This window comes from Crocodylus porosus, unplaced genomic scaffold (genome assembly GCF_001723895.1).
Source record: "Crocodylus porosus isolate Cpor-Errol unplaced genomic scaffold, CroPor_comp1, whole genome shotgun sequence".
NCBI classification, from domain to species: Eukaryota; Metazoa; Chordata; order Crocodylia; family Crocodylidae; genus Crocodylus; species Crocodylus porosus.
The window spans coordinates 195145415-195157187 of record NW_017728886.1 but is presented as its reverse complement, the minus strand read 5'-3'; the positions used below and the strand labels follow the sequence as shown (position 1 = coordinate 195157187).

The following is an 11773-nucleotide window of genomic DNA, read 5'->3' as shown; positions in this document are numbered from 1 at the left end:
CCTCATAGTCCAGGAAGGATATAATAGCAGATGCTGATACTAGAGAAAATAGTCTTGAGGTGACATGTGGCTTCCTGGCAGTAGGGGGAGGTTGAGCATTATAGCAGTTTTTGTCATAGCAGTGGTAGGATGGCAATACCTCAGTGCTCTTGAGACAAATTCAATGCCTCTCCAAGGATACTGTTAGTTTAGATTGCAGGAAATTCTGCAGTTTGTGTGCAAGTGAAGAGGGCTGGGCTGGGTATCTGTAACAGCCCCTGTCTAGATGAGGTTTCCTTCTTTTGTTAATCCTCCTTCCTCTTGAGCTTTCAGAGTGTCTGGGATACATCTTGCACTGTATTTATATTGTATTTAATTAATCTCACGCTTCAGAGCCTCTGCTGATAATCTGTAGCATCTTGGAAAATTTCTTTCTCCCCTGAAAGTGTAGCTTGGCTTGTAGGGGACAGGCTGGCTTTAGTCTGATGCTTCAAAGATTGGCTAGGGTTCACTGGTTCTGCCTGCTACTCTTACTGAGAAGCTCCAAAGATACCTGGCTGGTGTGATCTCGCTCTCGCACTTAAAGCAGGAGTCAGGAAAGAATATTCCCTTACATTAGAACGGCAAAGACCAATGGAGAGGAGCTGCTTTCCTCTGATGCATGGGGGCAAGACTCACTTCCTAAGATGACCTGGATACACTTTATCTAATGAATTCCCTGACACTGGATGGGCCCAAAGCACTGATGCCACCCCTGGTCTCTCTTGCTTTCTTTCTGTGGCATGGTATAATTTTATTTATTTATTTATTTATTTATTTTAGCAAAGATCCTACATTTATTGTGATGGGGTGCTTTGTGGCTGTAGTATCTAGGGCAAGGAGGATAGGGTGGATGTGCTTGTACGTTCTTCTGGGCTTAATGTCTATAATATAGTTGGCCAAGATTACAGGGAGCTGTTCTCAGCAACTCAGGTGGGTCCCTTTCAGTTCCATATTCCTAAATACCATTAATGACCGACATATTATACGTCACTGATACACTCTGAAAGAAATCCCATTCAACTGTCTTGGCCAGGAGGATAAACACCATAGTGAGATGCATAGCAATGGGATGCACAGCAATAATAATAATAGAAGGAAAAACAAAATCCCCAAACCTGCAACAACATAAAAAAATGTTATGATGGGGAACAAAAAAAATAGATATCAATGCAGCAGGTTTCCACAAGTCATTTAGAAACCAGCTAACTTGTTACGTCCAAGTACTCCAGTATTCAAAAGTAATATTGAATCAACTAGCTAAAACTAAAAAGATTAGCTAGGTCTTATTGTTTCCCTTACTTCTGTTCAAAGCCTTTGCAAAGACAATATTTTTTATTCTACCTTTAAAAGAGATGGGAAATAGCTTTTTCCTTGGTTTAGCCCTTTAAAAAAAAAATTATCCTGCTGAACCTTTTATTTTCAGTTAACTTGTTTGTTTCGAGTGAGCAATGATTTTGAACTTTGCCACTGAATATCAAGTTACTACTTCTTCATAGTGTCATATTTATTTCTAACACATAATCAACATTTTTACATGCTAGGGGGAAAAGAATACAAAATATATAGGAAGATACCCTAAGTCTGCATGCTCATTTAATATTTACACAATAAGTATAATTACTTTAAAATAATGTTATATAGAAAAATCCTATTTTGTGATGTATTAGATTAGAAAGTAGAAACAACCTCCCTTCCTCTGTAATAGGACTCTCCCAATCCAGCTATATTTATGGAATAATTTACTCTCTCCATCCTTAATTCATAACTCTATGACATGTAGAAAAATGAAATTATTATGCAAGAGGCATCTATCCTTAAAAAAATCCTAATATGGAACCTTGTATCAGATTAAACTATAACAACAATATATTCAAAAACATATAACTGCTAAGGTTTTGCAGCCTAACAATCAAGCATGTCTTTACAATGTTTTTGTTTACAAGTCTTGTTATTTTACTAACAAGGAAAGACTAAAAGAAATATGTAGTATGCCATTTCAGCATATACTGCATAATTAAGGGTAAAAGAAATCAAGTAATACATGGCCTAGTATATTCACTCAAGCTAAGATTGCCTTTTGGGCAAAAACACATTTTAAATATAGAAGCTATGTTGCTTGTTTTGGAATATGCACAGCTAACTACTATTTTGAAAGAGTTATACTTGGCTGTGTTCCATTACAGAAGCCTCTTTCTTTCACTCTGTGAAAGCACTAGGCAGATTATTTAATCTTCATGTTTTACTTTAGCCCAGCTGCAGATATTGCAACTGCATTTTATGTTATCATGAGCCCTTCTTTGTTCTTTTCTGACCTAGAGTGGTTTATTAATTCTAGGATCAGCAGATTTAAGTGCTTAGTTTAACATCTGCATTAAACTAAAGTCAAGGCAATTTTGAAACTTCCTTACATAACCAGTTAAGACTCTTAAGTGACAACAGTGTTATCCATCACATCATTTGCTAGATGTAAGCGCTGAATAGGAAAGAAATGAATAGTTAAACACATAATAAATCTCAAACTGCCATCATAATTTAAAAGCATATTCTTCATATGGAGAGAAATCGTGAGCTTACATGTCAACAACAATCAAGTCTCATTGATTTAAATGGGACCAAGACACATAAAAAGTAAATTTGGTCCTAACACAACCTCAACTCTGATCCAGGAATTAAGACTTCATTTGTTATTGTCTTTAGGTTCAGTTTCTAAATAGTCCTTTTAAAGGAATGCCATTATAGGGTAACCATTATACTGTATATACGTTAGTAAGGATCTATTTAATTTTTATATTATTTATGGTAAAATTAAAACCCTGATCCTGCATGCACTTCTGTAGACTGCACCTATATATGTACACTTGCATCAAAGGTTGCTCAATATGCATCTATGTCAAATATATAATTCATAAGATTCTTTAAAAAAAAAAAGGGGGGGGGGTTTCTTTATTTTTTTACAATTTAAATGAGTTTATGTTGCAAACAAAACCACATCCACATGTAGTTTAGCTTGCAACATGGCTATTTGTAATGCTGCAGCCCTTTGACAACTCGCCCTCCCACCCCCCACCACAGGAGAGGCAGGCTGAAGGCAGAAGCAGTGAGGGGCCCAATGCCGCCCCCTCCCGGTGGATTCTACTCATGTCTCCCATGGCTGAGGGCAAGCTGCAGGCCGGCCAAGCAGCTCCTGAGCTGTGGGCAACCCCGGTCCTTCCATGCATGGGGGGCGGTGCCCCCTGGGGCTCCCCAGGCAGGCTGCTAGCAGGCCAGACGCTGCCCCAGCTCAGGTTCAGAGAAAAGCTGGACTGGGCTGGGTGATGCCTCCGAGCTGGGGCAGCACCCACCCATTCGCCAGCCACCCACCCAGGTGGCCCCAGGAGTTATCACTGCCACAGAGGGAAGGACCAGGGTCCCCTGCAGCTCCAGGCCTGCCAGCAACTTGCCCCCAGCCGCAGGACAAGCAGGCAGGCTCTGCAAAAGAAACTCAGGCTCCTCACTACTTTCTCCCCCCGCAGCAGAGCCTGCCCACGCAAGCTGCCACCAGGTCACGCATCCCCTGAACTTCAGGAGAGCCCAGTCCTTCCCTCTGCAGTGGCACTGCACCCCAGGCAGGGTGCTGTCCCAGCTTGAAGGCAGCACCCAGCTGGATCCAACTCTTCCCCAAGCCTGCCCAGGGAGCAGTGCCCAGTGGGTTTCCAGAGGGTGGGCTTGGGGAAGATTTGGATCTGGCAGGGTGCTGCCTCCAAGCTGGGGCAGCCCCTGGCTTGCTAGCACATTGCTGCCATGGAGAGAAGGACTGGGCCTCCTGCAGCCCAGGGGCTGCGCAGACCCCGGTCTTTCCCTCTGCGGCAGTGGCACCCCCCCCAGAGCTGCTTGGGTGGGTGGCTAGAGGGCAGGCACTGCCCCTGCTTGGAGGCAGCACCCAACCTGATCCAACTCGTCCCTGAGCCCAAACTGGCGCAACACCCAACCACTAGCAGCCCACCCGGGCAGCCCCAGTTGATGCTGCCCCCACAAAGGGAAGCACTGGGACCTCAGGGTCTCCTTGGCCCACCAGCAGCTTGCCCCCCCCGCCAGCCACAGGCAGGCTCCACCAAAAAAAAGGATCAGGCCCCTTGCTGTAACAGTGAGAGAAGCCCCTAAATTGACATGACTAAACCCCAGTCACAAGTACAAGTGCCCAGACTGGCAGAGCCCTCTGTTCTAACATAGACTTAACACGATACATAAAAAATAGATATATAGCTATAAGTATATGATGAAATCCATCTACTTCAAGAAAGACTAACTCAGGGGTTTAAAGCCATGTATGTGCTAAGTATGTTTCACAGGATCAGGGACCAAGTATGTACACTAGAAAATACATCCAGATTGCCCAATGGGGTAAGCTGGATCAATGAACCTAGCATAGGAAGTATAGCAAAACTTCACTTTCAATGTTAATAAAATGTGACAGCAAGTTAAATGATGTACCTTAGAAGAGAACCACAGCCTGTACACAGCAGCAATTACTTCCAACAACTAGGAAATGTTGCAGGTGGCAAAAAGGAGAACGGGATTCTCCCCCTCTCTCACCATCCAGGAAGTCCATGCTCACTCTCATCAGCAGAGCAGGCCTGGAGATCCTCCTTCAGGATTGCAGCGGAAAAGGTAAATGTTAAATGTTTTGGTGTTCAGAGGTTTCAACAGATGAGGATATGGATGAAAACAGAATTCAGGTGTAGTTCTTCAGGTCATCTCCAATCACATCATTACATAAGTCTCCAGCAGCACTGGTAAAGGCAGGCTGAATGGACAGGGTAGGCCATGTCTTCCCCTCTCCCTGGGGCTGAGTATGTTGAAGATGGGAACATCACCCATTAGGGAGAAAACTGTATTTATCCTCCCTTCTGAAACCTTTAGAAAAGGAAGTTGGGCAGTTGGCTACCAGGTCAAGAAAGGCTACATTTGTCACACAAACACTCTGAAGCTAGTCTTAGGAGGTCCCTATTTTGCTGTAGTAGCTACTGGCAAAGAAAGCTGAACATGAACATTACATGCTGTGGATATGGAAGCAGGATATCTGCAAAGATATTGATCCTCACAGCCCAGCATTATTGAACAAGGAAAAGAAATTGTGTGTAATGTCAGACTGGAATAAAAGAATGTTAACTCAGCTTTCCTGATTTTTCCCTTCAGGATATTAGTGTGCAAGCACCAAAGTCCCATACTTTAATTACTACTGCTAAATACAAGATCTGAAGTTAATAAAATTTCAGTTGTCCATCATTCAAGTCAGGACAAGGTCACCTTCTTCTGGAGCACTGGGCGGTGGTGGGGAGGAATCAATGCTATAGCTGTTATTTGCATTGAAATATGAAAAGCAAAAATATACAAAAATAGAACTGAAAGTAACATGCTCATATTATACATTAAGAGATCCCAGAAGTTTGGGAGCAGTGCTGGTGTATCCAACTCCCCACTGTGCTTCTTGTGCTAAGGAAGGCACACAACATGCTAGCTTTGATGTGGATGTCAGACATCTCCAATGAAAAATCATTTAAAACAGTCAAAGAATTTCACAATCCTTGCAGAACTGCCATAGATGGATATCAGCTCAACTGATAATAATAAGTCACATTTGTGGATTTAGCATCTACATTCATATTGGAGGCTGGGCATTTCCAATTTTAACTTGTGTCAAGGGAAAACCATTACTTCCTATGGTATGAGAGTAGACTACTTCCCATCTGTTTGAGCGAGGTCCTTTGTTAATAATTGATCCTTCAGGTCACAACATGCGACTTGGAGCTATTTCTTTTTGACTGATAAAGGGATGAAAAAGGATTAAATGATTTAAATACTGGTGGCTAATATCAATGTCTCCCTTTCGAAGGGCAAGTTGCTGACTCTGTCTCAAAATCTATGCTTAAGAAATTACCAGTTTGATACCGGCAATCCAGCAAACTACCAAATCTTCTATTTCTGGGTAATATTGTGGAACAGATTATAGCAAAATGACTCTCAGCATTTAGATGTCTTAGATCCCTTAAACTTTATCAAACTGAGTGCAATACTGGGAACAGCTATTCTCTGCTCATAATACCACCACTACACTTGATGCAATAGGGATTCTCATTGAGTAACAATGCTATGTTGATGTCCCTGGTTAGGTTTACAACTTTACACCATTAAAAACAAATTAACAAACAAACAGATGTAAGCGAACTTGTTTTTAAGATATATGATGAATTTGAAATTGGACTGGTTTTCGCATACGATCAGTTTATAGTATGACCAAAGTTCAGTATTCCTTTAAAAAAACTGTTTAATTGCATTATGTTTTGTAAGCGACTTTCCCAGCCTTTTCACAAGAGTTGTTTTTCTCCATATGTATTACTCTCTTTTTTCCGCCCCCCTTTGGGATAATTATAGAGGAGATGGCATTTTTGACACAACATGATTCCATTTTTAATTGGCTCAGCTATTTAAAGTATTTTAATGGTTTATTAAAGAGATGGATTGGTAATACAACTAAAAGAAAGAAACACAAGTAGCACAACACAATGGTGGTTATTTTCAGAGCAAATGAATTGTCTTGAGATTTATATAAGCTACATGATGATAAGCAACACACTCTTGTAGAAAACCAATTAATAATGGTAAGCCTTAGTTAGATTCTCTGTAACAAATTAATTTATATCAGCAGAATCTTAAATATCCCTGTAATGAAACAGGTAAAAGCTGTAATTGTGGCTATGAAGTAACAGATATATAACTACTAGAAGCTTGTTGTTGTTTTTGCAGGTTTCATCTAGAAGAAAAGCTACTAGATTTTATTTACTTGCTCTCCAATTGCAAATAAAGTAGAGCCCACTTGAAAGGAGAAAAGGCATCTTACTTTGTCTCTTTTACCCTTTAAAGCAAATAGCTGAAAGTCAGTCTCTCAAAAAAATTCCTCTCTCCTCACATCTGTGCAGATCAGAGAACGCTCATGAACCCAAACATTGTTTGATTTATTTTAACTGTATTTACAAATATAGAAAAAAGTTTTTGCTTGCCAGGTCCTTCTTTGAATAGGTGCCAATCAAAAGATTATCAGCGTTAGCACACAAACATCATGAAGTGATCCATACTGATGAATACTGATTTTATGTGAAGTGCATGCAGAAGATGGGAGATTTCCACGTGGCTTGCCTCAAAATGGATTTTACATAAGTGGTAAAATTTTCCCCTTAGTTACCATTTGAGTAGCTAAGAAAAAAGTTACTATATCAGGATGTTAACTGCTTTTTATTCTGTTTCTATTCTTTTTTTATTTTATCATTTTAAATATCTGCCACAAGCCTTTCCAACCTATGCCATAAGCCTTGCACAGAGAAATTTTGCAATCTTTTCTTGCTTTACATTCTATACAGGCATGCTCTGAAAGTTAAAAAAATAGATTATACTGATGCATAAAGAAGTGATAAAAAATATTTCATTGAATCCAAAAAGAAAAAAAAAGTGCAGGTGAAAACTAAATACAAAAATATCTCAACTACTTAACCAGAACTCTTTTTCTTTTCAATTAATTATTGGTTTGATTACAGAGACAGAACTACAGAACAAAGATTCTCATTATGAACTGTTCCAGAAGTTACAATTATGACCAGGAAATGTTGCTGCCTTAAGAATCCCAATAAAGTTTTCTCCTTTTACAATGAATTTCAATGCAATTAACACAACAGATGGAAAATATATACATTCCCCCTATACCAAAATAGGTTAACAATGGAAACTAAGAGTTGGCAAGTTATCAAATAAGATGAAAATTTGTAATGGATCATTACATGCATTCCTGGTAAATCTAAGCTTCATATCTTTGTATATGATTTTGATAACTGGGGAAACAACATATTAATTCGTAGATTACACCAATCTGTAAGGGATCACAGACTCTAGTGAAGACGCAACATTAGAGTTACCATACATCTGGGTTTTCCCAGAAATGTCCTCCTTTTTGAGTCCGCTGATCTCTGCCCAACTGTTTTGTTGAAATAGGAACAAATGTCCAGGGTTTTGCTGGTGGAATTGCATTTCCCAGCTTGCCCTAGATTTTGCTGCATTTCCCAGTTTGCCCTAGCAGCATGCGTGTTTATCAGGGATCCAGGTTTTCCATCTACTGCAGAAAAATGTAAATTTTCCTCTTAACTGCAAGTTTCCCCCTGCCGGCTGGCAGCCTTCCAGCCTGCAAGGAACTGCTTGGGGTGATTCAAGGCAGGGGGCACCAAAGTACACCTGCACATAGACACAGCCAGCATGCAGCCAGGTAGAGTGGTGGGAGCAGCCCCGGCAGCTGGGTGCACGTAAGCCTATGGGGGGCAGGAGTTGGAGAGCCAGGGCTTAAGGACTGTCCAGGGGAGAGGGGAGCCTGTGCTCATGTGTGTGTGTGAGCAGGGGTGTGGAGTGGATGGGTGTATGTGGGGGAGGAGCAAGGGGTGTGGGTCAGGAGTGAGGGGTACTGGTGGGGCGGGGGGCTGAGGGTCAGAAGTGCAGGGCACCAGCAGCGATAGGGGGTTTGCAGGTCAGGAGTGAGAGGCACCAGCAGGGCTGGGGGGGTGCTGCATGCTGGGAATGAGGGGCACAAGCATGGCCCGAGGAAAGGGGAGTGTGGGTTGGGAGGGGCAACAGCATAGAAGGGGGTTGTGGGTTGGCAATGAGGGCACACCAGTGGAGGTGGGAGGCTATGGGTCAGGAGTAAGTGCAGGACTCTGGCAGTGCCAGGGGGGCTCCAGGTTGGAAGTGAGGGCTCTCTGCCTGCCCAGACAGGTGTCCCCTCATTTGGAACTGGAAATATGGTAACCCTAGTTAACTGCTACTTCTCGGTTCAAAAATATTCTAACAATGTTAATAAGTGTGACAAATGATTTTAGCTGGTTTCCTTTATTATTAGTTATCAAAAACAAATGCAAAGCCTATATATTTCAATATGCAAAAAAATGCTGAACTCTGAATTTGTGAATAGGTATAAATGATTGAAATTAAGCTGCTTGAGTTTTTCCCCACCTCTAAACATTTTTATTGTACCATATATTTGATAATTTTTACAAATAAGACTATCAATTTTTATACTGTTAAGCATTATTAATTGTAGCATAGCTGTTCAAACCCTCAATAAAAGTTAAAAAATGTAAGAGAGCAAGTTTCAGCAATTACACTGGAACAATGGATATGGGCATTTCTTCAAAGCCAAAACATTCTTTCCATTTATATTTGAAAGGACAGAGTTTTGTAGAGTGCTAAATACTGTTACGTTTACAATTATGACAAATGCATATCTTGGCTTAAAGTCCTCATCAACTTTCACTAACTCTGTTATAATTTCACTGCATAACCAAAATAGAACATTGCCCCTTTAAACAGGCTTCAAGCACTTAAGCAACATTTTTAGCCAGCCTCGGAAAATCACAGACACTGTTAAGAAAACCTAAAGTATTCTAGAAAAACAAAAATATTTTTTGTTAGTTATACCTAGGAAAACTAGCTTTGCATGCACTCCCATTTTCTTAGTCTTCACAGAAGCACTTTCCAGTGGTAGATCTTGATTTCAAATACATTTATAATTTTATTGCCCACAATTCGGGAAATACTGTTGCTTGGTTTTTTATTAATTCCATAAAAGTTGGAGCGGTTGCCGTGCCCATATACATAGAACTATTGTACTGACAAGTAAGTGGAAGACTGAAACAGTGCAAACAAATATAAAGGTAAAGGAGGAATAGGAAATCAATAATGTTAATTAAGAGAACCAAGTGTTCCAAGAGCCTAGGTCAACAGCAGCACATAAGCATAGGCTTAAATGATTTGATAATTCAGCCCAAAGGGGAAGAATATTTTAACTGTTGGGAAATTATCTTCTACTGAAGAGAGAATAATTATTTTGTTGCTTCTTTTTCCACTTAATAAATAAAACTATAGATTATTTCTGTGGTTGGACACTCACCTAAGCACACAGTAGACAGAGTTACGAACTGTACGCTGGAATGTCTAGTGGCTAAATTACTGGACTAGGAGTCATGAAACCAGGCATTTTTCACAGCTCTGCCAGTAACCCACAAATCGCTTTAGGCTGTGGACACAACTCACAAGTTACACTTGTTACAATATAAATGCACAGCACTACACAAAGCTTATATGCACATGTTCAGGGTGCCTGCAGTGCTACAAAGGTGGTGGATCTATTACAAAAAGCGTTTCTGTTTCAGACAAGAACTCCTTTAAGTATTATGTTTTGTGGTGCCACACGTAAAATGTGGACAGTTATATATCTCTATCATTACAGAAGGTCTCTTGGTCCCCCAGTGTCTTACAGTAAAGGGCTATGGCCTGTGGGCCAGATCTGACATGCGAAGCCACTGGATCTGACCCTTGGATCTAGGGGGCTTCAACAGCAGTGGGGAGCACTTTGCTTGTGCCACACCTAGGCAGCACAGGGAAGCAGCAGTGATGACAGCAGTGGTAGCAGCCAGGTCCTAACACGAACCAACCTCAGACCAAAGCTGCATCATTCTGGCCCACTGCCATAGTGCTCCACTCTCCCCCCAGCTTCCAAAGGGGAGAGAGAGTCCATCTGATTCCCTGACAGCTGGTGGGAGCACAGCTGCAGCTCTTCTCCTGTGGCAGCTGTCTAGGTAAAGGCTGCGCCTGCAGGGTGAAGGCAGCTGGAACAGCTGATGCAGCCCCATCTGCTGGTACCACTGCAGCTAGGGAAGCAGGATCTCCCAGCAGAGCTGTTAGCTTCAGTTCAACCCAAAGGAAGGGACTGCTGTTTGTACAGATATTCCTAAATGCACCTAAGTATTCCTAGCTTTAAACTGGCTAGCTTGGGTACTGATAACAGTGTAGGCTACCAAAGCTGCCTAGGTTCCAGTTGCTACCCAGTCCCAAATTATGGGACATCATGCCTACACAACTATCATTACTCAAGGTAGTGAATTTAAAGTACCATTTTGCCTGAAGTCCCACAAATGACTGTCTGTATCTCAATGTGCTTGAGCTAAAAAGACAGGAGAGAGACAAGAAAAGCAGGGCAGGGTAGAATGGCAGAGAGAGTTCAACAAATAAATACAATAAGGACACACAAAGTCCTTGGGTGGTCAGCCGCAGTGGAAATAGTTACCAGAGTCTTAGTCATGATTCATGAAACGAACATTCTGTCACTTGACTGTGGAAGAGGAGAGTTGGGAAAATATTTCCAGGAGGACAAGATAGCAACTGTGTGTACAATTAATGGAAAGATGTTACCCAAAGCCAATTTCTCACTGTACCCAAGAGCCAAAAGCAGAGGTATAAACATCAATTCACTCACACTAAGGGAAAGAATATGAACTACAGCAGTCTCTCTCTTGGGAACGAGGGGCATGAGAAGGATCTTTGGGCATCTATACATATGCTCTAGGGTGAAGGGAGGAGAACTTTAATTATAGTGGCCAAGAGCCGCTCTAATTAAAAGCGTCCACAGCATCACGTGTATTCAGTGTCCCATAATTCAAAATAGTAGCAGGGGTGGTTTAACTAAAGCCCCTGCCACCATTTTGAATCACAGAGATGCCAAATACTATATTTGTGCAAAATTTCACTAGTGATTTGATTTGGAAGAGATATGGCCCTATCCGGCAGCCGAAATTCCTAATCGAATCAGGAGACCCATTAAAAGATCTGAATCGAATCAGAAGCCTTCAAATCAATTTGGAGCGATTCAGAAGGCTTGCAGCAAACAGAAACTGAGAAGAAC

General features: G+C 41.4%; 1 protein-coding gene across 1 annotated transcript in view; it reads right to left on the bottom strand.

The window, feature by feature from the left end:
• ASXL3 (additional sex combs like 3, transcriptional regulator) overlaps positions 1-11773 on the bottom strand; it is a 180931-nt gene that overhangs the window by 128671 nt on the left and 40487 nt on the right. Inside the window, exon 4 of the mRNA XM_019542147.1 lies at positions 3519-3521. Coding sequence (XP_019397692.1) covers positions 3519-3521 — 3 coding nt within the window. The remainder of the gene's footprint in view (positions 1-3518; positions 3522-11773) is intronic.